We start from the raw sequence: 27,924 nt of genomic DNA, 5'->3' as shown, positions 1-27,924 counted from the left end.
CTTCCTGATGCTCTGGCAGCACAGCGAAACCACAAACTCCCAGTTTCTCTGCATAGAGAAGTGCTGTGCTCTTGTGGGCTGCAGCCCAAGGTTGTGTTTTGGGACTTGACATGGGTGTGTGGGAACACGTAGCTGGTTTGTGTACTGCCAGGGTACACTGAAGCTCTCATTTGTCACTTCAGTAAATACTGAGAAAGGCACAGAGTTGTCTTCAGAACCAGGGATTATATTCAGTTCACCTCAGTTCAGTCCCCCCACAGCAGAAAGAGAACATGACTATCGGTTCTTCAAACCAAATTTTAATTGTAGTTCTGTATTTTTTATCACAGGTTAGGAAAGTATATATTTTAAAGTATAATTCGTCCTTTCCTTTAAAAATTTTAAATACTTTGGGAGAGGTGTAGGCAGTTATGGGGTACGTTCTTTTCTCCCACAAACACTGACATCAGGATTCCCAAGAGCTGTGCTTGCATCCTGAGGACATAAAATGATGCCTACATCAGATTCAAAGATTAAAATCCACACATTTCAAGCTTCTTTTTCAGAACACAATTCTATAGATTCCTACCCCTAAACTGTTCTCTATGCTATTTATTGCTAGAACTCATTTTAAAGATGTCTTTGTAGCACTTCTTTATTGTGCTTTCACAACAATCCAAACAGCTTTAAATAATGGCAGTTTGAAATCTTCATCTTTGTGGAAAATGGCTGGGTATCACCTAGGAAATAGTAGCTAAAAACTTCATCTGTTTTTCTGGCTGATAGCTTGGCTGGTTGAACAATGTGTCAGAATAATCTTCCTGTGGAGTTTGCAACTTTTCTTACACAATTTCTTACAAAAGAAATTGTGTAAAATTTCTTTCTTTCTTACAAAAATTTCTTTGTAATTTCTTACAAATTTTCATATTTCAAGATCCTTTTCCTGTAGGTGTGGTGCTATTTGCAATGGTTATCAGTAGTGCTACCACATGAATGCAGGAGACACTTCTTGGGAAAATATGCAGAAAAATGACACTGAAAAACAGAGTCTGCAAAATTCAACATTCACAGCTATGTGTGAATGAAGTTAAGTGAGTCTGACAAAGTTGGCTGTGAATTGATACACAACTCTAGTTAATAAATCATCATGACCTTGATTTTATTTTTTTTTTGGAGAAATTCAGGTTGTTTTTCATGAAAATACTTCTGAAAGCCTGTAGCTTATTCCATATGACTTTCTCAGATGAATTGTAGCATGTATTTCCTATTTTAGTTTTACAGAGATGTTAGAGCACAGAAATTGATGGTCAGTACAACTGACAAAAAGACGAACTTTTTTATATTACCACAGAGAGGAAGGAAGGTAGATGACCCCTAAAAATAAAAAAGGTTTGTTAAGAAATCATTTGCATCTTAAATAAGAATAAGATTTTTAGAAAAGCAGTAGATTTTTAAAATAATTTATCATTTTATCTTTCTATAAAATCTGTTTTAGAAATATTTGTAAATATATATCCTGTGCAAACTGCAAATCATCAGCCTAACTGGGATGCAGCTCTTATTGTAGATGAGGAAATGCCAGCTTGTGAAAAAACTTACCAACTCAGGGCAAAAAGAGTTTTTCATATATATATATGTAAGCATGACTGGAAACATTTTTACCCTTAATTTACATAGATAGTCTGTAACTGAAGTTAGGTATGAAAAAGGGATAAGATCTCAGGTTCTAGAGATACATCTTTAAATTTCAAATACGGTTTTGAGCTAAACTATTCTTAATCAACAGTAGAACAGTGAGAGTACAAAGCCATGGCTTGTTTTAATATAATTATCACAGCAACTTGCCTTCCACCTTCAGAAAATGCTAACTATCATTAGCCTGATCAAAAAACCTGACAATTTGCTACCATTTCTTCTTTTATATTTTAAGGAGTTCATTTTGAGATTTGAAATTATGGTTTTGTGATATTGAAGAGGACTGAAAATATCCAATCCTTCCCTTTAAGAAAAATTCTATAGCACTTCTTTTCTCTTAAATCACTATAATTTGTTCAAGTTACATTGCTGCATATTAAAAAGGATATGCTGTATTTTTTAAAGTTTTATGTGTATAATGTAGGAGCTGCCATTGTTATGTCTCTATATGAATGATGAAGATTTTAGGTTCATAAAATCTGTGAATGCCATTAGAAGGAAACTACAGTTATCCTTGCTAACCCACAACAAAAGAAAAATAGCATTTATTTCACTTTGGTTTTCAATACAACAATTTTAAAAGACTGAGCAATACTTTTTTTTTCCCCTAGCTAACTAGGATAACAGAACCATTATGTGTGTGAATGAAAGCATCTGCTAAAATATAAAAAAGGATGCTTTATACAAATTGAACTTTTTGTACTTCTAGTTTAACTCTTTCTTTACCAAAAGATTTTTATCTTCCAGGCTGATAGTTCAGCAACAAATCCATAGCAGTAGGCTGAAGATGGAATCTCACTGAGTTAATGAGTCTGTCCTTGTTTTTAAAAAGCAACTCCCTGACCATGTCATACTAATAGAAAGATGGGCCCTCAGGTACTGATCAATGGTTCAAAATCAGGATAAGGCCAACTATTAAGGAAAAATGCAATGTGAAATAGTCAGCATTTTTATGATCAAAAAAAAAAGAGAGAGAAATTTTTTAGAAGCATCGTCCCCTGGAACTTCCAGTCATTTTTGCCAGCTGGCAACTTTTGAGAATGATTTCTCTGTTAGTTTTACAGGCCGTCATTTTGACAAGTATTACAACAATGTGCTAAAACTATTGTTAATGTAGCAGATTTGGAAGGAAAATATTCAATGCTATTAATTCAACAGGCAGAAAGTAATCTGAAAGAATATTTATCACTATATAAATAAACACTGTCATTATTAACTGCAATTTTTGTAAGTAAGAACAAAGCAACGCACAGAGTTTCATCATAAATTTGAAATGCTTATGATACTGGTAATATTTTTACCTTGAAATCTTGTATGGGTGGAGTCTCGAAGAAGTTCATCTGATTTAAAAGAACAGAATTAGCAATCCAACCAACCAGCCAAACTAAAAGGCTCCTTTAGAATCATTTCTCTGATTTAATAGAAAAGTAAACCCTCACAATAAGCAAAGAGAATTGAGAATGAAAACTTTATCAGGTACACAACTTTAATATTCAATAATGTGTTGCCAGTAATGATTAGGACAGCAAGCCCTGAAATGATGGCTCTGCTAGAAAACTATGCAAACTCACAGAGACCTGAAATGGATTATCTTGTTAGTTTGCAGAAATGCAGTGACTGCAGCAATTGTGCAGGGACTGGCAGTTTGAGGCCATAGCATTCACCTGTGTAAACAACCACAACAATGAATTTCATCCCTTTAGGACTCTACCTTTCAAGATTTAAGCAAAGAACTGTAAAGGAGCTATACTCCACAAGCAACCTCGCTACATTTTCTGAAATCCTTCCAGAAGTGGTACCAATGACTATTAGAAGGTTTGTGTATTCCGTTTATTTCACTTCACATGGCAGAAAACATAACAGATATTTCTGTTTACCCACTCCTTCCCCTTTCCAAATATAAGTAGGAAATTAATTGCTAAGATTTAACACAATTAAGCTGTCGAATGTCATGATAATAATAGTCCATCAGACTGTACTTGTCAATTTCATTATTTATGAGTCCACAAATACAGTGTTTGTATGTGCGTGCATGTGTGTTTTCTTGGGTTTTGGTTGGGTTTTTTTTTTTTTGTAACAGCATCCATAAAGTCAAAATACATTATTTGCTGAAATCATAAGGGACTTTATTTGGACTATAGGATATTGTGCTAATATTGGTAGTGCTGTTATTTTATTAAAGTCCTAAACAAAGGTTCTGCCCCTGGGCATGAGGGCAGCCACTGAAACTCTGTGGAATATGTCTGCCTTAGCTGATCAAGTGCACTTCACACGAAACGTTTCCAGAAATCTTTAATTTTGTTATGGCTGCAGGCAACAGTTATAATTGGGCCACCTGAGAATATAATTCATTCAACTATTAGCAGAAAAAAAATCAAACGAAGTACACTTTTTACAAGACACTGACTTGAGGAAGCAAACTACAGCTTAGAGAAGAGAAAGTGTATGCGAAAATGTGTTTCTTAATAACTCAAAGTGTGTATATTTTGGATTTTATTGTTAAAACATCAGAGAAATTGGAACATAAAATGAGTCCGAAATCCATCATTATGGATACACACAAAGACTATAGCATCATTTATTTGCCCACTACATACAAATTTGGGTTTCATGGAATACTACTCTATATATACTGAGACAGAAATGCACACAAATTTCAGTATCCCTAATGCTGCAGTACCACTCCATAAGCAAAAATGTCAATAAATGATAAGAAAGCCCTTATAGAACAAATCAATTTGTATTTATTTTGTGTAAAGTTGGTGTTGTGGTTCATTTATATGTAAAAATGTAATGATAATACTTGCTCCCTGTTAACCTCTATTATTGAACATTGTCTGTATGGCAGCCCTCAAAATCTTTTGGTGTGAATGTTACTTCTCACCTGCTAACATTTCCCTAAAATTCTTTACAAGTACTAGATTTTTAAAATTAAGCTATCAGTTCTATATATTATTAACACCTTTCTGTGCAGATATTGCAGATATTATAACTTGGTCTGTTATTTTTTATTAATGAGTGGCCTATGAAGTTATATAACTGAAGATACCTACCTGTATTGTTCTCAGAAGGGGAGTGTCCATCATGTCAGCAATCTCCAGAATCAGCTAGCCACATGCCTATTCCAAGGGCTAGGTTAGATACTATGCAAAAATTATTTCAGCAGTCCATCCCTGTATGATGTTATGAATCACTGAGGAGCACAGGCAAGTTTTCCTAAGAAGTTCTAATACTGCATCTTTGCACTAATCCAGTTTTGCAAATCTGGGGTTTTTGCATGTAAGCCTAGGTTTGGTGGGCTTGGTTTTTTTTTAATTATATGGCTGCTTATTGATTTCAGTTATTAACTTGGAATGGAGATAACTTTTTCTTTTCAATTATCAAGTGAATTTTATGTTACCCTGAAGCTCCTCCTTACATAGGAAACCTTTTAGATTAATGGTGAATACTTCTTCACTGTGTAGAGCAGCATAAAACTTGCAGTTCAGGTGATGACTCTACTCTCCCTTTTCAATATTGCTCTAAATAACATAACACAGACATTCTTGGGTCATTTTAGTAGCTTTAGAATCAGAACTGCATTCTAAGACTGCCCCTGATACACCTATAGGAGGAGCTTTTCAGATCAGTAGGCAGTCTTACAGTCCTTCTTAGAAGTATAGTAAAGGAGTTCTCTCAGTTAAAACCAAAGCTTTTTAAAGCCCCTTTATGCACCACTTGGTATTCCAATCCAAGAGAAGATCTCCTGTATATGATATCAACTAAAGGCAAGTTAACTAAATGTAAGTAGGAAAATCCTGTTTAGGAGAAATCCTTAAACCTCTGTTTCTGTTCCTTATTTGTGAATGAAGCTATCAGTCTCATTAAAAAGAAATGTCTAGTTCGACTGATGGTTTCAATTATAAGCCCTAATTTATCTTAACAGGATTAAGAAAACTTGACTCCCTTGAATTTAATAAGATCTGTCCTAGGAACATAATGGAAGCAAAAGTTAAAGAAAAATAGATCCTAGCCCTTTGGAATCATTTGATATCTTTAGAAATTCCTGATTTTAGGATCTAGAAATGAAAGAAAACAGTGCTGAAATTATCACTAGAATTCTGTCAAATGACATGGCACATTTAAAAGCAAAACCTAAAAATTGTCTAGTAACTATTTATGCTTGCAGTTTGAATTTTCCATGAGAACTTGTGGAAGATGGCATAAAAGAAATTACTCATGGTGGGCCATGACAGATATAAGCGGTGTACCAAGTCAGTAGATACTGGCAATCAGACCAGATGCGTAAGTCTAGTATACCAGGTCAAAAATCTGAGTGAGTGTTTTTCAGTGAGTAGCTTATTAATTGAAAACTGTAGTTTCAGTTTGTCCTGAACCTGAAAAATCAGCTCATAAATGCCAGCTAGTTTATTCTGGGAAAAATATTAACAGACTGGAGGGGTTTTTTAAACTGTTTGTTGTAGGTAGATCATTTTACCGAAAGCAGAGAAAGGGTTTTGAACACTGATTTCCCGTTTTTCTCAATAGTTCACCCATGTTATGTGTATACCTAGCAGAGTGAAATCCTCCAAAGAAGCACTCCCAAAACCCTTTTGTGAACGTTCTTCCACTTCACATGGACTAGATGGGTATTTGTGTTCTTCTTTCCCAGATGAATTCCTAATTATCATATGAGAAAGTATTCTTTTTCTCTAGTGCAGATAATATTTAAATACTCTCTGTACAACCACACTATCATCAGAAGAAGAAATTAAGGAGGTCCCACTCCAGATAACATTTGTCACAAAGTCAGGTATATTCTCCTGCGAAATAGGCGATATGTGTTCAGGTGTCTTTAAGCAAAAAGAATTCAAAATTGTGACTTCTAGGTAACTGCTCTAATTGAGTTAAAAGGAGAGTATATCACTTGATCTTGCCAGTTTCTGTAACCCGTCTTGTCCTTTGTTTTTTGGAAAGTATTCTTGGAATAAATTTTTATTTCAGCAAGAAAAAATAAGTTTCAAACCAATCTTTGTTGTTGTTTTCTTTTTTCTGTTTGATGACCAGGATTCACACAAACTTACTACTTTGACTCTTAATGATAAGGACTGCGTTCTTTCATTATGTGTTAAAATATAATTGAGGGGCTATTTAAATTCAAATGAATTATTATGTATTAGATAATATAACTAGTTTCTCTTCAGACAGTAGTCTTCCTTTTGACAACTCAAAAGACGAAGATTAATGAAAGTTCTGTGGAAGAAAAATATAACATTTGAAAGCATATTAAGATGTGAAGACTTTTAGTTTTCATTCATTGAACAAGACTGTTCAAGCTTTGAATGGAAAATTGCTCTGTTTGTGTAATGAATTTATTTTGGGAATGGCATTCAGTACTTTTGTTTTATCACCAGCCAGACTGCATCTTAAGAAAGAGACAGAAGCTTGTGTTCTAATGGTTAGGCATAAGACTTCTTTTCATCTTAATCCTACCATTAGGGGAACTGATGACAAGGAGTTGACTTAGATATTATTTATCTCATTCATTAACAGAGAACAAAATTTTGATTTCTCTATTTTCCTACCTTTTAGATAGTATTGGAATAAAAGGTAGATTCCTACCTTTTATTCCAATACTACAGAAAGTTTAAAATACTAAAAATTTTACACTGTTTTAGTGTTTGACCTGACTTTTCTCATGGTAAAAGAAAAGCTTTCAAAATCTTCTGATAGGGGATCATTTGTGGCTTAACTGTCCACATTTGTTTCTCATCCTGGGATCCACACAGGTTGTCCCACATTTTGTCCGGCGTAATTTTTACCTATATGTGGTTACTTTCTTAGGATTAAAAATATTTACACTTAACTAAAAGTTACATATATTTGATCATTTATCATGAAGCATGGAAGGATATTTTTTTCCTCTATCTTGAGAGTAAATTCAATCTTTTAAACTCAAAGTAATTTCTTTCTGTAACTGTTATGGTTCTAAATGTGTACATAGGATTTGTCGTTGCTTTGCTGTTTAATACCACTCAAGTTATTGTCTAGGATCAAACTAATAATTTAAAATGTTTATTTAACACTCCAGCAAAAATGCAGAAACTTTCTACTATTCAGGTTTTGGTCATAAAATAGCTGATTTTGTCAGTGTCACTTCTGCAATGGTTTTACCTGCCTTCTGCATGCTCATGTTTATTTTGTAACTGTATTTGGCACTTGATACCAAAAGTTTCCTTCTCTTGTTTAGTAAAGTAGTAATAGCAATTAGTAACAATTGTGTTCAATATTATTTTATCCAGTAATAACTGTATTAGAAAAAAACTTAGGACAAATGGCTAGTGCTAGATGGTTTACCATAGATTTCTTCATAGGTTTTAAGACTAAAAGATACCATTGTAACATTATCTGTCTTCTTGAGTGTCATGGGCCATGCTATTTAACTTAAATTAGCCTTGTAGTAAATACATTAGCTTATATCTAGCTAGACTGAAGCTTCTGTAAATGTGTTCAGTCCTGAGTTAAAGACACCATGACATGGAGTTCATGTCCACCAGGACATGGAGATCATTATCTATCTTCCTGTGTTTGAACATCATCTTTGTAACAAATTTGCCTTACTATTTATTTCCTGTAACAGAAAATCTGCTTATGATATTGGCTCTAAAGCTATAATATCCATGCTATTACAACAAATAAAGCCCAACAGGTATGTGTCAAGTCATAATAACCTCTATCTACTAGTAATATTTGCAGATATCTAGTAGATAGACAATATCTCTTCTTTAAGTTTCCCATTAAGAAAGAGAAGAATGAGCAGCTGTCTGTGCTAAGCATCTTTGTTGTGGCTGAGTTAACCATTAAGAGAAGTTTGTAGTAGTATGATAGATTCTGCCATGGCGCTCTGCACCACAAATCTAAAGAAAAGAGGCTTTTGACTATTTTTGAATAGGCAAAAAGTAGCAAATACTGCTAATTTAAGGGATTCTTCCCTTCCAAGCAATATTTCTAGGAAGTGTTGCTGACAGCTTGAAAGTATGTGTTCAGCTATAAATATCAAATATCTTGGAGGACTTGTGCTATCTGTGATTTCATTTTGATTTATTAGAAGTCACTTCTTGTTTCTCGGCACTGGAAGATGGTACTGTAACGTAGTAATTTGCCAAAAGAGTACAGTTTGTGCTATGAAGGGAAGTTAAACCAGTTTTCTACCCACGTCAGTCTCAGCTAGATGAAACTTCCAATGAAGATTGAGTGTTTCTATTATCAAAGTAGAAGAACTGGATATTAAACCTTTAATTTATCCTTGTCATTGGGTGCAATCACTGTTCAGAAGGATGCACTCCTTGTTATCTTTTAAGGACAAAAATATTATTAGGTACTGTGGTCACTGTGCTTTAAAATATTATTCCCAAGATGGATCTTTGTATTGGTAGTAAACATTTTAGTCTAGTTTTTTACTTTTGGCCTTGAATGCGGAACACCGTGGGGAAAAAGCAAATTATTATATCAGTTGTACATCCTACTGATCTAGGTGGTTCAGTATTTAAATGTAGTATCGTTGCATTTTAAAATGCCCAAGTGTGGAGCAAAGATTTCAAAGAGAGCTACCTAGAAGTTATGGTTCTTAGGTTAATCTTTTATTTATCTAAAGGCTGAAGAAGGCTGTCTACTTCTGTGATATGAACTGCAATCATCTTAAAAATAATTGACAAATTAATCCCCTCAGAGTGCTGCAATTGTAAAGGTGTTAGGTTTAGCTAGGCTTGTCTGATTGCCTTGTCTAATCAAGAATAAAGGTGCTACCTTTGATGTCTAAGATTTAGGAGGGACATCCCAGATCCGACAAGCTTGTATGTTTTAATTATTGATCCCACCACTTCTTCCCACAAAACACTGTGCAGTGTTAGCCTCACACCAAAAGGCTAAAATAAAAACTACCACTGATGTATGTGAAGACATGCAGGACTTTGAACCTTTGGAAAAGTTACCTGTATTGGTAATTGGTAAATTGATCTACCTGCAATATAGAATAGTTTGCATTCTTTTCCCTATGTTTAGTCATGTTATCTCTTATTTTTCATTGCAACCACACTGATAGCTACCATACAGTGCAAGTTCATTTCAGTAAGGTTAATTGTGGAGTTACTACTTAGTATGTGTAAAAGTATCATAACTGTGCCATAAATTATTTCATAGATGTAATCAATTTTCATTTTCCAAAGCCAAGAAACTTTTACACTTCAAACCTATGTCTGCTTGAGCAAGTTTGAATGAATATGCTTCTATTTCAAGATAGAAATCTGTTACTCTGGGCAGCACTTTGTTAAACAGGGTATCTTTTCTTTGAATAGTTAGGTTTGGGGCTCTATGAGTGGCCAGCATAGGCAAGTATGAAATGAAAATAGATTAATAGATTGTTAAACGTTGCAGTTTTCTAAACAAAACTGTTTTCAAATGGAGACTATTTGTCTTTCCTGTTTACTTTCAATAGCAAATAATCAAACAGTATTTACTAGAATGTTATATAAAACTTCTCCCTTTACAATGAAATTGAGGTGTGGGTTGGTTTTTTTTTTTATTCTCTGACAGAACATTACATTCTGTGTATTTGTTTTGTGATAAATGCACCCAAACCTATAGTATCAGTGAAGAGCCCAATCCTGCAAGTCCTCCCAGGAGTCCAAAGTTCGATCGTTCATTTAGCTTCCATAATGTTGTCCTTTTTATTCACTTTTTGCACATCACAGATTATTTTCTTTGATTGCAGGTGAATGAAGCCACAGTGGAGCAGCTAGTGCAGCAGTATCCACATATAACCTTCAGTACTGTACTACAGGATTGCAAGAGGACATTGGAACGGGCTTATCAAATGGGCTGGACACCCAATATGTCTACTGCCTCTTAATCTCCTATAGCAACATGACAGTTCCACTCTGCTGCATTCAGTAGATCTAATGGGGATTGCAGGAGGGTTTAAAACCTTTCATATGATGCAATATAATTGTGAGTTTACAGAGGTTACAGTAAAATGGCAAAAGCTGTACACTGACTTTAATGTACTGTACAAGTAAGTACTAATATTGAAGCAAAACTTTAGAAATGCATCGTGTTTTTGTTTGCATAAAAGATATAAAAGCCTTTGGCAGATTTCTTGAAGTGGATTCCTACTAGTTCTCTGGATAGTTTGAGTTATAGAAGATGTTAAGCTTGTTTTCCTCTGTTTACTTTACTTTGCCTTGGTCATGTGTGTTTCCTTTGATTTGTAAATGGTAACTCAGTGCTAGCACCAGTGCAGTTGATTAACAGAGGCCTGTGTTGAAACTGGGAGCTAAACTTGATGCTTATTATTTACTAAAGCTACCCCAGGAGGTTTAAGATGCACAGTACTAAGAAAATCTACAAGAATTGTGATTTTCTTATAAACATTTTTATAATTATACAAATCATTATTTTAAATAGAAATCTTAGTAAATGATGATGATGATAGAATGGATATTTAATGGACAATCTTACTTCTTCTCTTTCTATTACTCAACAGAATTGATACCTTCTTTCATTTTGTTCTGTTGAAAATAGGAGATGCTGTAGAGATTTCCAAATCCTTCCACCTTGCCATTTTTATAATAAGTGAGTTAACAGTGCTTAACCTAACACTGATAACCAATTCCCACGTCATAAAGTCAAGCAGTAATTGAATACACCAACTATCAGAAATAAGCTAACGGACAATGTTTAAATACCTGATTGAAAAAAAAAGTTTTTTAAGTGAACTTGTCTCCTCTGACTATGCTGTTATGTTGCTGAATGGGAAATTCAGATGAATGTGTATAACCCAATAATATGATTCCTCTCATTTTCTCTGTGGTTGTTATTTTACAACAGATCTCACAATGCTTACCTCGAGAAGGCCATCTAAACATGAGTCCCATCGTGGGTATCATTTTGTAGGATCAGATGCTTCATAATACAGTGTATGCAAGAAAATACCCAGAGTAAATATATAAAATGATTAATTTTCTGTGTGTCACGTTGTATTCTAAGGAGTTAAATTTGACCAAGGGATAGTGAAAATACAGACATTGCAGCTTCAATTTGAAGTTGCATTACCCTGTAGAGTATTACCATTTGGTTAAGAATTTTTTCAGGTGTGTGACACTGGATATTTGTTTTTCAAAGGTTACAGCATTTTAATCCCAAGTATGAAACGCTTATGCTTCAGCTGAAGAGTTGCCATTATTGTCAAAATGTTTTGCTAATCCAGAAAGTCTAATGCAGAATAACCTAGAGCTTGTTTAGTATGGCCGTATAACTCTCTGTAAAACTGTTTGTTGATTTCCATAGCATAATTTTTTACAACAGAAACATCAGCTCACAGTAATTCCAGTGAGGGTGTTGAATGTTTTCTTATTAGACTTTTCAAAATGGGGATGAACTAATTTCTCTGGAAAAAGATATGGTAAAGTTTTTGCTTTAAATAAGTGGTAAATACATGTGAACATGTGTAATGCTAGGCTTTTTATTTACTCCAAAATGGCAACAATATTTTCAGAATAAAGCCAATGGATTATATTGCAGATATAGTACAGAATCTTAGTCATTTTTCATTTAATGTCTTTTTATGAGTGCATTAAAACTGTTCACACACTTTGTAAGTTTCTATTTTTTCGTGAAACCTTTGATCTTGCAATGGGTTTTAATAAAAGAAAGAAGAAAGATGTGGTGTCTTTTGTTTATCTGTGCTGCTAACTGTACTTAGACTATGCTAGCAGAAAGACTGAAATCTCCATCCTTGAATATGCAGAACTCATCTGGACATGGTCCTGAGCAAACTGATCCAAGCTGGCCCCATTGTTAGTGACAGAGTTTGACTAGATGACCTCCAGAGACCTTTTTCGATCTAAAATACTCTATAACCCTTAAGTTTATTTTATATATTATGGATTTATTTGGTCATGTCTTTTCAGTTCTGCCATTAAGTCGCATCCAGTAGTTTTGCCTTTTACTGGCTGTTCATCTCTGTCTTATTTTTCTAATAAGACAAGCTAGCTAGCTAGCCTGGTTAGCTCAGTCGGTAGCGCATGGGACTCTTAATCCCAGGGTCGTGGGTTCGAGCCCCACGTTGGGCGCCAAAAAGGACTGTCGTGGTTTAGCCCCAGCTGGCAGCTAAGCACCATGCAGCCGCTTGCTCACTCCCCCCTGGTGGGATGGGGAAGAGAATCAGAAGAGCAAAAGTAAGAAAACTCGAGGGTTGAGATGAAGACAGTTTAATAGGTAAAACAAAAGCTGCGCATGCAAGCAAAGCAAGGAATTCATTCACTACTTCCCATGTGCAGGCAGGTGTTCAGCCATCTCCAGGAAAGCAGGGCTCCATCAAGCGTAATGGTTAGTTGGGAAGACAAACGCCATCACTCCGAATGTTCCCCCTTCCTTCTTCTTCCCCAGCTTTATATACTGAGCATGACGTCATGTGGTATGGAATAGCCCTTTGGTCAGTTTGGGTCAACTGTCCTGGCTGTGTCCCCTCCCAGCTTCTTCTGCACCTGGCAGAGCATGGGAAGCTGAAAAGTCCTTGACTAGTGCAGCAACAACTAAAACATCCCTGTATTATCAACACTGTTTTCAGCACAAATCCAAAACATAGCCCCATACCAGCTACTATAAAGAAAATTAACTCTATCTCAGCTGAAACCAGGACAACATATTAATCCTTATAGATCTCAGTGTGGCTAATTAATTTCCATGGATGTTGGCATTTACATAATTTGGAAGTTTATGTGGTATAAGAATTCTAAACTGAAATATGTTCTAATTGCAGTGTTGTCACAGATAGCTTTTTAATTTCCTTATAATAAATCAATGTTTCTTAAGTAGTTTTATAGGTATAAATAACAATGTTGCACACTCTAACTTTTGAAATGTCATTTAGGGGAAATACATTTAGGGGAAAACAAAAAGCTATTGCCTCTTGTAAAAAGAAAAATTACCCCTGTTTTCTCTTACTCAAAACTTACAGTGGATTCAGAAACTCACAGGCAGCTTACATGCTGGATTTCCTAGGTTCCAACAGGCCTACTTTACTGACAAAATATCTTTATACCTTCAAGATATTTGTGGGAACCTGCCGTTAAGGTAGGTAACCTGTGGCTCAGCATTTGTCTTATCAGAGACATTTCTAGGCCAGAGGAGCTGGGCTTGTTCAACCTGCAGAATGGGAGGCTAAGGCAAGATCTAAGTGCTTTCTGAACTAAGCAATAGTTCAGGTTGTAGAAAAAAGACAGATAACCTTTATTTTCAGTCATTCCCTCTTCTAAATCCAGGTATAATTCTGTTTTAATGCCACTCAAATAGTTCACTTGGTGGTCGCTCTACCCATCGCTCACCACTTAAAGGCGATGTGGAGGGGAGTGTCCTCATGCAATTTGTCCCAGCAGGGGAAATGGCTACCATGGTGTTTCACATGCAGATTCAAATTCACTCTGCCCAGGCTCCCAGATTAGTGGGAACTTTAGTGATGCCAAATCCAAGCTGCCATACCCTCCTCAGCAAGTGCTCTGTGTAGTACTAGGCAGCTTCTAGTCATCTTTAAGCATGGACAAAGTCAATTTCTCTGAAAAATATCATAGATAAAGATAAACTGATCCCAGCGTGGCCACAGGTGGCTACTGGGAGTGACTTTCGGCATTTTCAAAACCATTACCCAAAGATCTTCTGTGCTACTCCTACAGCAACTGACTCTTCTTAACCTTCAAAACTCAGCCATGGCCCCAGATCCCCACTGGGTTCACTCACAGAAAACATTTCTTCCCCTTTAGGTCCTGCAAAAGAGTTTGAGCCATCCTTGTTAGTTTCCTAGAACGATTAAACTTACCAACTTATCTAGCTGAGTTTTCAAAAACAGTATTTGGTAAAACAAGTTATCATCCCTTTTGAATGAGAAAATAGCCCTAGTAAGAATAATTAACCAACAGTTAATTTTTTCAGGCTCTCAGCTGGCTTCCACGTGAGGTCAGTGATGTCCACCCAAATTCTCAAGAAATAAATATGGCCTTGCTGATGCTTAATAAACTGTGGCATTGACAGGAATAAAATCAAGAATGGCAGCAGGTCACATACACAATGGTTACATGAAAACTTAACAAAGGCACAAAACAAGCTTTTTAGGAGGCTGACAGGGCCTTCTTCAGGTATGTGATCTTGAACAAGAAAAGGAAAAGGACTCATAAATAATTACGATAGGATAGGATAGTATAGGACAGGACAGGACAGGATAGACTATTTCAGTTGGAAGGGACCTACAGTGATCATCTAGTTCAACTGCTTGACCTCCTCAGGGCTGACCAAAAGTGAACGTATGTTATGAAGGTCATTGTCCAAATACCTCTTAAACACTGACAGGCATGGGGCATCGACCACCTGTCTAGGAAGCCAGGTCTAGAGTTTGACTACCCTCTCAGTAAATAAGTGCTTCCTAATAAAAGAATGCATTGCAAAATAACAATTGTAAAAGCATATGTAAAAAGACTATGATGATGTCTTATCTTGTAAATATTCAGATTTATATTTTAAATTAGGTGAGTGTTTATGCTGGTCATTTATGAAAGTCCATATTAACAGACAGTGACTTTAAAGCAGATCCATTTTAAAGAGTCCATTAAAATAAAATTATTTAAAGCCATGTTACTTTTTTCATGCTGTAGTTGTTTTTTCCCAAGCCTTCTCCCTGAGTTACCTGCTATATTGGCAGTATAGGTGACTGAGATTTTATCTGAAGTTCTGGTAAACTTAGAAGCAGAGTTAGCAAATTGTTTTTTCAAATCACAGACACCCTGCAAGATGCTCCAGGCTTGAGCATGCAATCTCCCATAGATTGGCACCACTTAAAAACCAAGTAATGCTTTGTGGGAGTAGTATTCTGCCAATCTAAACAGGGTGGGTACTTGGTGAATTTTTGTGACTCCTTCTTTTTGTTGTTTGGGTTCAGGTTTTTTTTCTGAAAACCTATAGAAAAGATACTCATTGACTAAAGACTTTTCTTCTCCCTTCCCTCCTCTCACGCTGCCTTTTTTTTATTTGTAATTTATTTGTCTTTTCTCCTGTAGTTACTATGTAGGAAATGCAGAATAAGCAAATTATGGCTGTCTTAAATAAAAATGTTGAGTCGATGAATTCATGTGGCACTTCCCATATATATGGTAGTGTTATATAAGCTTATAATAAATGTAGACATTTACAAACATGTACTTTTTTTCTTCAATTTCACTGGTTACGGAAGTCTGCTGACCCTTAAAACTGCAATTGAGTCATCTGATGAGGAAAAGTACCATTAGCTGTTGGACTACCATATACCAACCATGTTGGTAACATAATCTCTTTGTACAAAAGTATATCTGAAATTATCTTGTATCAGTATTGTACTTTATCTTGAGACTACAGAATATGATACAAGTTGTTTAAAATAGGGGCTTTCTGGTTTTGAAAAAAAATTTTATAAGAGGTTGGAAGGCTTAAGTACTATTTTCCTCTTTTTGTCAGTTTGTGTAGACATTGATCACAAGACATTTATTTTTCACTGAGAAATATGTGAAAACTCTGCATTTAATTGGTTTAAAGACTGGAGGAGAAGAATTGGAAAGAGCTCGTGTTTGCCCAAATCCTGGATCAGGTTTGCAAGCTAAAAAAACTGATGCCTACTTTCAGGTTAGGAACAGAACCTTTATTAGTTGAATTGTGTGGCATTTTCCTAGTTTTGCCTGATACATTATAAACAGCTCCACTCATAAATTGTCTGTAGTTCTGCTGAGGAAAAGAAATAGACGTTTAATTGCAAAAGCCTATCAAAATTAAGCTAAGGACTTACCGCTAAATATTTCTTTAAGCTCCCAAATCCCTGTAATCTCTTATGCTTCAACTGTTCTTGAGCTACTACATCATCTTTTCTCTGCTTCTAGTCAGTCTCACCCTGGGAAGTAGCATTGAGCTGACAAGTGGGTGTATGCAGAGCAAAACATTGAGCTTTACAGACAGCTGCTTATTGATCAGGCAACTGCACACAATTTATTTTCTTTTTTTTTTTTTTTTTGAGAGACAGAAATGCAGAAATATTTAATGCTGGACATAAAGTCCAAAGCAAATGAAAATAGTCTAATTCCATGTCATAATAGATTTTTTTTTTTAGATATATATAAAGTAATTTATATATCTCATGCTTGCAGGGCTAAATTCAAGCAAGAATAAAATAAAATACTATTTCATAACTACAGATCAGGATGATTAGGTAATGAGAAGAATTTCTGAAATTTCACTTCTGAGTTGTTCATTCTACAGCCAAGAAATTTTGGCCAAACTGACTGCCTCCACTAAATATCTTCAGCTAAACTACAGGCATCAATAACCTCAGGGTAAGAAACTTATGCCTATGTCAAATATCCACACTTCAAACAAATGAAATGATTCATTTGCTATTGTGCTTCTGTGATGTTCTTTGCTTATACTCTTTCAGGAATTTAAAAATGTAACATAATATCCTACTCTGGAGCATTTCTGCTTTGCTTGATCTGCTGCTGCAATGCTGCAGGTCAAAAAGAGAACCAAAGGACAAAATGGCTAAGGAAACAGAGCCATTGCAGGGATGAGATGTTACACAACAGTTAAATCAGAGAACCCCAACATTTCATATTACAGCATGAAAGATTTCATCCTAACTTCTCATACAAATGAAATGGGCTGTTTCTCCTTTTGGTACAGAAAGAATAGAAAATGGGGACAGTATTAAAGTTAATTACAAGAATTCACTGGCTGTTCATTAAACAGTGTTTATACCAAGAGTGCCTGTCCTACTGTTAGCAGATAGCTCATTATTTTATGGGTTTTGTTCATATTACCAAGTCTTGTTTTATGCAAAACTGAGGGCACTAAATGATTTGAGATTCCTTACCTCCCTGTGCTTGGCTCCTTGCATGTATTGTCTACAGATGCAATCACGGTAGATGATCTGAGTTGCTGAAGAACAGTCAAATAGCTCAGCTGTTCCTCTGGATCTTTGTGTGCGTTAGGCTCAGATTAACAAGAATAAATAGGCTAAGGCCCACCACTGCAGCTGTGGTTGCTTGACAGGAGACACTTTCACAAGCTGGAATAAGGTAGCACTGAAATAATAGCTGCATCTCCACAGTCATTAAAAAGAAACTCAGGCCATTTTTTTATTTAGGTTTTGGGCTATTGTTTTTTTGTAAGGGCTGGCAGGATTATGTAAGGTAAATCCAAGTGTTCCAGCTTTATAAAGTTTTACTAATGGGATTATGTTTCAAATTTATTTCTGGAAAAAAATCAACAATAACAGCAAGCTGAACTTTTTCCACTTCCATGTTTAGGCAGGGCTCTCTATATGTAGCTTATGAAAAGTGTTTGTGTGTAAATAATCTTTAGAAGTCTTAAAATGAAAAATTTTGCAACCAGGATTATTGGGCTTTTCCAGCTGCTATGAAGTTATAAAGGCTTCTGGACTGAAAATTTCATAATCTCATGCTTTCATCATGTACCCTATGGCAAACTGCTACAGCCTTTGGTGTTTTCAAAATACCAACTGTTAGAGAAAGCTGCAAGAAATTTGTTAGCAACACTAATTCCCAGTGAGCACAGTTAACTCGTCCCAGGTGCCAACATCGCAGTCCTTACCTTTGATGGACTAAAAGATTGTCTTCATGCTGTTGTTTCAGTCTATAGTCACCTCTCTGGACCACAGTAAAGCATGTTATGTGAGTCATGGTCTCTGAACCAATATAAACTAAATATTCTCTGCTCTAAGGGATGGGTTGGTTTTTGTTGGGTTTTTATTTTTTCTAAAATAGGCAGCAAAGTAATGTTTATAAACAAAACGCTTCATATCCTTCTTTCCTTGAAGACAAATGTAGTGAATGTTAATCACCTTGCTTGATGCTTTGAAAGATGCTTAAATACTGAGGTGAGTGAGCAAGCTAGAAAATAGAAAAAAATATTTTTCTTTAAGAGAAACTTCCTACAAAGGAACATTTCTGATTAGGGAACAAATGCACCTGGAAACCTTTAATGGCAACCAAAAAGGTTGCAGATAACAAAAAATTACTTTTTAATGACCCTGCAGAAGTGTGAAGAGAATTCCAAAGTGCAAATGCCTTCATGATCTTCCCAACAGAAGAACAAGAGAAGGGTTTGTCCATTACAAGTTTTCAAATTGTACTCTTTTTTATTAAAGAAAAATAGGGGCCCAGCAATGAATAAAAATTAATACAATATCTTTGAAGCAAGAGAAGTCATGACAGCCTAAGCAAACTGTGGAGCATTCAGACCAGTGTGGTTTAAAATGGCAGTAAGGCTGAACTGGAGTATAAAACAGGTCTGAAAACCAGGAGATACAGCTTCAGTCTGGGGGTGGCCCTTGACTAGGCACTGTGTATTTTTCAGCATGTGACATTAGTTTCTGTGGCTACACTTCTGCTAACATGAGCAGTGTCAGAAGCTCTGCTGCACTGTCAGATCACTCCAGCAGGCACTGGCACGCTCTTGGCCCTGACTACTGACTCTCTTCTAAACAACTTCGGTGTTAGCGATGCCCAGTAGCCATCTCCTTAGGCTCCCTGGATGCAGCCACTGCTTCCTGAGGACAGAAAGGTTTAATGGCACAGGCATGCGTTGTCCTGTACCCATCAGCCTCAGCACCAGAGACTTGTCCTGGGCAAGTTCTATTTACTCATACAGACATAGCCTGCATGGCTCATCTGTTATTTGCAGGTCACGGTTATCTATCAGAAGCTGCTGCTCTGTGTTGTGGGTCCCAAAGCACAACCCTGGTCCTGTCCAGCACTGTGCCCCAGAAGAACAAGGCAGTGAATGTACTAGGGCAGGCTGACACAAAGAGTACAGTGATGAGGAGGTGGCATCACCATGAGGTCTCTTGGAGTCTTACAGAGGAGGAAACTGCTGGTAAAATGAAGCCTGTAACTTTATCCTTACAACTTGTTCCTGAGTTGAGCTTTCCTGCTCTAGAGCTGAAGTTGTCATCAATTCCCTCTATGGTCTGAATGAAGCACTACTTTTTAGCAAAATTTTCTGAAAGCAGAACTTGAATTCAGGAATATTTCTGTACTTAGCACTTCCTGCAACAGTAAAGGTATTGAAGTCTTTTGCTAGCATAAAGACCAAATGACCTCATGGCCCTTCTGTTTGAATATATGCCATTTCCTTTATGTTCTCTTGTGTGTGGCTTCAGAAATAGTTAACAGTAGGAAGGCTATTTGTATTGCATTAACCAGAGATAGGGAAAAAATGCATTTATGGATCAGTGTAATCCAGTCATTGGTTTATGGTTGCAAAGTCCTTCAGGGACTGTCACAAATTCCCAGCTGTCTGTGAGAGCTAGATTTTGCAATTGCCTCTCTGAGCTATCTGCAAGGCATGTAAAATCACGTATAGCCAAGCAGCTCCTTGTGACTTTGCATCTGCAAAGGCTTGAGAACTATTCCAGCAAGGATGTGCAGTAAATTAAGCTCAAGAAATTTGCCTGTGAAAAATTTGCCTCTGAAAAATAAAGGACTTGGGTAAATCTTCCATGGGTGGAAGCCTCTTTAGCAGAGGTATTGCTGAGCAAATGCGGACAGCTGTTAAATACTGAAACTATTACCAGCCCTTGAAAACTTATTTTTGTGACCTTTGTATGTTTTTGAGTGTGTGTACCCATCATTTTTTAAATGAAGTTCTGTTGGTATTCTTGAAAACTGGAGAGAAATATTACATCTGAATCCATTGAAAAAAAAAAACCAACAAATAAAGCCATCTAACTTTCTTAAATATTCTACAGTTCAATATATCATGAAATAATGATATGATTTGGTACTTGGCAGAAAGAAAGATGCCTTGTGTAGGATCTTTGCCAACATGACAGAATATGTTTGGGAAGTGGCAAGGGCAATATTAAAGGAAGAGAAATTCTCCATAAGTCAGATCAGACCACCTGTTTGTTTCTAGTCTGGGAAGTTGCCCAGTATACCTGGGGGAGAAGAAAGATGTATTTCCATACTGTGAATGTGTGGGGATAAGAGAAATACATGAATTGGAAAACAAAAAAACCCTTGGGACAGCTAATGACCATAAATGGTTACTTTGCATCATCAGAGTGTAACAGACAAGAATCACAGACTACTACTGGTATTAGACGAAGCACAAGAATTTCAAAAGCCTCTGCATGACCTAGGTGACTAAGTCCATGAGGCATTTTTGAAATTTAACAGAAGATGCCTGTTTAACAGAAGTATCATATACTATTATGATAAGGGGCATAGAAATTTCTCTCTTGCTCTTTCTCTTTGTAAGTCAAGCCTGCATCAATAAAAGCAAAAATAAGGACTTCCTTGCTGCATGTATATCTGCCCTTCTCTCCCCTTGTTTGATGATGTCTAATAAAGGGATGATTCTATTCCCCTGCCAGAAAGCACAAGTAAAATACATGAGAAACAAGTGAAATGTAGATTGTGCTTCCTTTTAGGATGTCTGCAAAACAATCAGCCTAACTTGCTGGCAGCTACATTGCAGACTGTTTTTTAACTTAGTGACTTGCCTAGAGTCACCCCTAAAGTATTTTTTTTAACCACCTTGTTATTGTTTTAAGGCTCAGTTAAACCCACTTCTAAAGCTATTATTACTATGTTAACATTTTTATATCAGTTAGCTAAAACATAATATGAAGGTCACTTCATTGTCATTACATTAATCTATGCACTTATATATGTGTTAATGAGATTTATCATCTTGGTTACACCTTGTTCTTGACCCTTTGCTTAGAAAATACTTAGTGTTAAGTACTAACTACACAGCATTTGCACTAGCATTAGTATTAGTGCTAATAATCAGTAATACCGAATCTTCTTTGTAGGTGAAGTCACAAAGCATTAAGATCCACCAAAAGCTTCCGTAAAAGGGTAGAACTGCAACCCTTCTAATTTTGAGCAAACTTCAACCTTAGCCTTTTAAATAAAAATGCCACATAGGATACATCTAAAAATTGTGGTGTCTATTGTAGTTTCCAAGTAAGTAATATACAGGAGGTAGCAGCTGGAATCACTAGCCAGTAATGTGCCACCTCTGCACTTGGATTAATGGATCAGGCTTGAAGGAGTGGTTGAGGGCTAACCATTTGGCAATCATTCAAAATGGAGATAGCATGAATTTGGGCCCCTTTAACCTCCAGTTAGAGTCTTAATACTCACATCACCTTGGAACTTACCTCCTTACTCCCATAGGTTGGAATTTGTTCCTCTGAATGTGCATAGTGCGAGCTGAGGACCTACAGAGTGCCAAAGAGCATTAAAAATCCACAAACGTAAGGGTGTCTACTATTCAGTCTAACTTGAGTTCTGTCAATTTCGGCAGACTCTGAGGAGGCTGAAGTTTTTGAAGCTTGTGAAAAAGCTACTGGAGAGAATAAATAACATTTTCCCATTGAGAAGCATAGCTTTTATAAAGTGCTTGGTGCTGAAAAGAGCAACAAGGTCTTCCTCAGGTCAGTCAAGAAGTGAGAAAATAGTTAATACTACTTTTTAACAAGTTTCCAATAAGACTTAACAGTGGCTTACACAAGAGAAAACATTTAGAAATTATTTTCACTCCTAAAATAAAGCTATCTCTGGTAGCAGTGCAAGACACAGTAATAGGGTAAGTATGTCATATGAATTACAGTTAACCTTTACCTTAAATCTTCAGACCAAGAACATACTATTAATCGGAACAGAACTTTTTAAAGTGCTAACTATTTAAGCAGTTGATTGTATTTTGTTCTATCAAGAGCTGTTGACACTACAACAATATTAATAGTTCTAACAAAACTAACAAGAGATCTTCTAAATTTGATGCTTTTTTGTATTTTAAGTGGTTACAGAAGTAAGTCTTCTTCCTTCAAGTTGTTCTAACAAGCACGGTAGAAAATCACTTAATCCCTTCTGAATGAAAAAAAAAAAAGGCTGTTCCTAGATGCAATCTCTTCTCAATGTTCATGCTCCATGGACTTTTTTTTTTTTTTTTTTTTTTTCCAAAAAAACCCCACTATCATTCATCTCAGTATTCCATTCTTTACTTCTTACTATTTTAAAATGCATTTTTGTTTCTCAGCTTTCATCTGTTCAATATCAAAAACAAACTATAAAGCAGACAAACAGAAAAGAATCTGGTATAAAGCCTAATTCCACCAAAATCAACAAGACCAAGAATTCATCAGCAAAATGCATTACCTGATCCACATCCACTCCAATGCAATAGCAGACAGACTACTGTGGCTACTGTGCCATTCTCTATGAGGTTCTGGTTAACAGAAAGCTATGTTAGCTGGTACTCATGCATTTACTGAGAATGAACCTATTAAACAATATTGCTGGGCATTTGCACTGTAACACCTATCAATCTAAATGAATCTTGGCACTTAACTGATATGTCATATTCATGCTGCTCTCTGCTCAGTTTCCGAGTCCTTCACTTCAGACTTCAAATATAACAGATTTTGGGAAAAACGAATCTTTTGTTTCAAAGCTGCATTTAATAAAATAATGAAGAAGGAAAAGCCCAAGTCTCTTCTCTGGCCATCTGGAGTTCAATCTCTCCCTCTTAAATCCTGCTCTGCCTATCTTCAGAGTGAAATTTGTTTCATCCCTTGGATTCTTTAACATCTTCCCTTCCTATCCTATTCCTGCTCCACTTTCTCAAGGAAAAAAAACAGACATTGAGGGTCAGCTCAGTACAGTAGTATTTCGTCCATTTCAAACCCTTCTCTATTTCACTTTGTGTCCTGTGGCTGTGAAAAGGGGCACAGTTTCATGTTCCTAATGAATAAAAATGATGGCGTGCTGCTTTTTACTACCATTTCTTCTTCCCCCAAAACAGAAAAACAATAGAACTTTGCCTCAGAGAAATTATAGTGGAGATGAATTTGGCCACATGTAATGAGATGAGCATTCTTCTCTTTTTAACTGCACAAACCTTCTCTCTTTCCAATCAAAATTTTAAACTGATTTTTCTATAGCATTTACATTGATAAGCAAGTGGGCTTTTTAATAATTTACCCATGTTGCTGCAAAGAGGGGGGGAAAGACTGGAAGTTTAAAACACCAAGGAGAAAAATTAATTTAAAGTGATGTTTGGTAAAAAGTCCCCTTTGAGATCCTGTTGTGTAATTGAACAGATTAAGAGAACTGACAGTAACTTCACGGTATGCCTAAGTGGAGGTCTCTACGGGTCAACTCTCGGATCTTGTGCCGACACGTTAAACAAGTTTGTCAATTTTCCATCAGATTGATTTTTCTCACAGGTCTGGAAGCCTCGTCTCATTTCATCTTATTTCCACAGGGGTTCTTAACATTGCAAACTGCCATTTACTTTTGTCTCAAAGTGTGAGGAATGATTTTTATCTCTGAGTGGCAATCACGGCAGGCAGCTCCAGCTCTGCTTATAATGTTGCACATTGTCCTCCCTCACCAGCTGGGGTTTCTTTTGTGTTTTTCCCCTCTTTGGGAATGATGTGGATTTTTAGAATACATTCAAAATAATTATTAACAGAATGTACTTAGGGCACATGTCTGTAGTCTCTGAAGTGAACAAAAAAGCAACAGAAACCATGGGGTTTTTTCTTTGCAGTTTTCAGCATAATGAGGGGTCAGCTTGAGAAAATATGATGTCTCTGGGAAGGTCACGGGGAAGAGTATTAACCTCTCTTTACATTTCCATGTCTATTATCCCCTCCTGTTAATGTCAAGGGAAGTTATGTGCACAAAATAAGAGAGAGCATGCTTCTGAATAGGTGAATGCTGCTGAAGATTACAATGGTATATATTTGGATTAATTGCACTAATAAGAATCTACTCTTACTCTACACCAGGTTAAACAAGAGCAAAATTTGTCTGCAAGCCTGTGGGACCTGAGGATATTGTCATATGGTTATACAACCATGCAGTCCCCTTAACTCAAATTAGGCTACTCGGAACTTAACCACTTGGTTGACCTAATGACCGCTTGTTGGAAGAAGACTGCCATTTACATTGGTGGTATGAGGGTAAAATCATAGGAGACCCCAAACCCCATGTTTTCTCTTGTCTGCAGCTCTGGTAGTCATTTCCACTTGTGAAAACTTGCTGTAGTCAATCTAAATCCATAATCACTGTCATAGCGTTTGTAAGAATTTCTCACAAGCATCAGTATCTCTGTCAGATACAGAGCAATGAGCCTGATTCCTCCTTTCCTTGGTGCTAGTTACATTGTTCTGCCAATAATATGGAGAGACTCATCATCCCTTCTTTTGGAGCCTTGTACAATGTCAAAGTCTCAATACAAATGTGAATAAGGTCCATTATTTTGTTCTCTGAAATGTGATACAGTTGACCTAATTAAGTGATCAAAGACAATGTGAAAAGTTACCAAATCATTTGGTTATAAGCAATTCATCACTGTATTAAAATATTTGCCACAATTTTAGAAATCTATGTAAAAAATATGAAAAAAACCCCAAAAACCAAAAAACTTGTAGTGATTATTTTTGCCATCAGCATGACTAGAAGGCAAAGTGAACCTGAGGATTGGGGCTGTGGAACTGGTGGCCCATGGGGCATTTCCAGCCCATGAGGAACCACTGGATGCCAGCCCAGCACTGAGCACCTGGCATGAGAGTTACTGTCCCCTGTCCAAGGTCTTTCCATGGAGAAGGTGTGCCTGTGGCCGTGCTGGTTGCTCAAGGTGTAAGGAAAGAGGTGGGTTACCCAGGAAAGCTCCAGGGAGCCCTGCAGTTGGAGCCACACTAGACTGCCTCCTGTCCTCACACTGCAGAAGAGGTGGTGGAGACCTGGCCACCACCTGGGGGGGAGAGGGGCTGCATGGGGGAAGGCTGGGGCAGGATGGGGAGATGCCTTTGAGGTCAGTCCATGGGGCATGGCAGTGGGGAGGCCAGGGCAGAGGGTCGGGAGGCAGAGTCACATTGAGGATGTGAGGGGCTGGGGAAGAGTGGAGGGCTGAGTGGTTCTGCCCTTTCTCCCTCCTTCGCTCCTTCCTTCCTTGTTTAACCTTTAGTGGACAGTAATGATCCAAGGGTGCTTTTCCTAGGAGAGTTGTTACTCTCTCCACAACCCGCACAGTACCAGATGCTCTCATGGAATTAACTTTCCAGACAGAAATGTGTTTAATGAGTTAACCTTAAAAACCTGTGCTGAATATTGCAAATCTAATAGATATCTCTTCCCCCTCCCCCCTGCCCAAATCAATCTTTCTTTAGTTCCATTTTACATTCTTTGGTTACAGCCAGTAGATGCCCCCAAAAAAAGACCTGAGCAAAACTCATTCATTTCCACATTGTATGCGAGTGAGTTACTCCATCATAATGAGGGATGATTTTGTTGTGCCAATGATGGTGTCCATGACAGGTCAGTTTGGTTTGCACAGGTCGGCTCAGCACATGTTATTTTTTTGGCAAACCCTCTGAAAAGTCTCCTGGGTGAGCACTTCCTTTTTGCCTGGATTTGCACAAGGAACAGGCAAACTGCCGTGTTGCCTTGTTACAGCTTAATATGAAATTACACAACAGCAGACTGTGTTAGCAGAAAGGCATGTAAACAAGTATTTACAGGCTTTTGATCATGGTGTAGATGCCCCTAACAACACTGCCTGAAATGGTAATCTGTCGCAGAGATAGTTTAGTGAGATAATTTAATGAGCTTTAAAATACAAAAAATAGGGGTTTTTTTCAGCTGTTATCAGTTTCTGTGTAAACACTTCCCCACAGCTGAGCCTTCACCGTATGAAGGCTCAGTATGAATGAGGAACTGCTTCCACTGCAGCCAGGCTGGCAGGAGGATGGGACTCAGCAGGGTGGCCCCAGGTCTGCCAGCCCTCCCCTGGGGTCAGGTGCCCCAGCCCACCTCCCCTTTTCCACCTACCTGGTCACCTTTGCCCAAGGGAAAAAGCCCCTTCCCCTGTGCCCATGCAATGACAATAAGAAGACACCGTGCCTAGGCCCTGGGCTGGATTATAAGAACCAGAAAAGTTGGGGTTTTTTTTTGTGGACTCCATGTGTATCCCAGAAAGGGGAAAATCACAATCTTCTGGTTATTTAGGCATTTCAAACCCGGCATGAGCATTTAAAAAAATCTTATGAGAAGTTCACTGCAAAGTTAGCTTAACAGACGCTTCTCACAATTAAATATTTTCGACATCTTACGTTTTTCCCATAATTCCAACAATAATTAGATCACAATATGGATTAATTTCTTGTCACATCCAATTTTTAGCAGCAAGATGCTTTTGAGGGAGTGGTACACAAAAACAAGTTGCTGACATTTGTAAACTCTCCCTTTTGTTGTACACATAAACATAAAATAGCTGACATTTGGCTCGTTCATCCTTCCTTTCCTGCTTGTTCAATGTAAATATTATCCAGACAGCCATGTTAAACAATATCATATTATCTACAAACACAGATATATAAAACTCATTGCCCTGTTCAGCAGCTCAGGACCAAACTATCTTCCTGAGCAAGTCTGATCTGTAAGTAAGTGACCTTGAGCTCATTGCTTTCCCACTCTGTTCCATGAAGGTCACTATATTTTCTAATCTCACAAAGTTTATTTATTTATAGGTAGCAATACCGTATCAATACCAAAAGGTAACCTCTAAATTGTATTCATATATTTTTATGGGGTGGAAATGCAGGATGATTTATAAGAAAATTCGTGACACTGTTTTCTGGTCACTGTAATTGCACAAATGTAATCAAGGTATAATGAGTTTTTAATCTATTTTTGGGATGGAATGGAGTGCTGGAATTGACAATTTTCTGCTTAGTGGCAGAACTACAACTTCTTTGAAAATTAGCAAGAGCTATGCCTGCTAAAACTCCATACTTCACAGTGGAAAGAAAGGTACTCAGCAGTGCATTTTTTCAGAATTTGTGTCTTAGTGCTGTCATCTTTTAAAAAATACTGCAGGAGAGTTGGCTAGTACCAAAAGTGTCTGTCCTGTGCATTCATTGCTGAATGCTAAATGCTCCAGTCTCTCAAGGCCCCTTTAAATAAGAATGCTGCTATATTTTATGCTTTAAGATTTTTTTTGGTATGTGAAGACATGAATAACCAGAAAAGCTTATGCTTTGCTTTAATGACAAACTGCATTAAGAAATACCATGGCCTCTGTGGTGACTTCTGTAAGCAAGGTCAATGCTCATCATATCCCAGGATCAAACGTCTCATGAGAAAGGACCAAATTGATTCACTG

General features: G+C 36.9%; 1 protein-coding gene and 1 non-coding gene across 4 annotated transcripts in view; both read left to right on the top strand.

Moving 5' to 3' along the window:
* The window catches only part of FBXL17 (F-box and leucine rich repeat protein 17), a 304,415-nt gene extending 292,075 nt beyond the window's left edge, over positions 1 to 12,340 (top strand). For 2 of the 3 annotated variants that reach the window (XM_072860234.1, XM_072860233.1), the window contains one exon: positions 10,424 to 12,340. In XM_072860234.1, coding sequence (XP_072716335.1) covers positions 10,424 to 10,561 — 138 coding nt within the window. In that variant the 3' untranslated portion in view covers positions 10,562 to 12,340. The remainder of the gene's footprint in view (positions 1 to 10,423) is intronic. The other variant, XM_072860236.1, reaches the window with a different exon arrangement.
* A 369-nt stretch (positions 12,341 to 12,709) lies between these two features.
* Positions 12,710 to 12,782, top strand: TRNAK-CUU (transfer RNA lysine (anticodon CUU)). Its single transcript has one exon. It is a non-coding gene; the product is annotated as a tRNA-Lys (tRNA).
* Positions 12,783 to 27,924: the final 15,142 nt, after the last annotated feature.

This window comes from Ciconia boyciana, chromosome 4 (assembly GCF_034638445.1).
Source record: "Ciconia boyciana chromosome 4, ASM3463844v1, whole genome shotgun sequence".
Classification (NCBI taxonomy): Eukaryota; Metazoa; Chordata; class Aves; order Ciconiiformes; family Ciconiidae; genus Ciconia; species Ciconia boyciana.
Note: the sequence above shows the minus strand (reverse complement) of the source record. Positions and strands in the feature narration are given on the sequence as shown.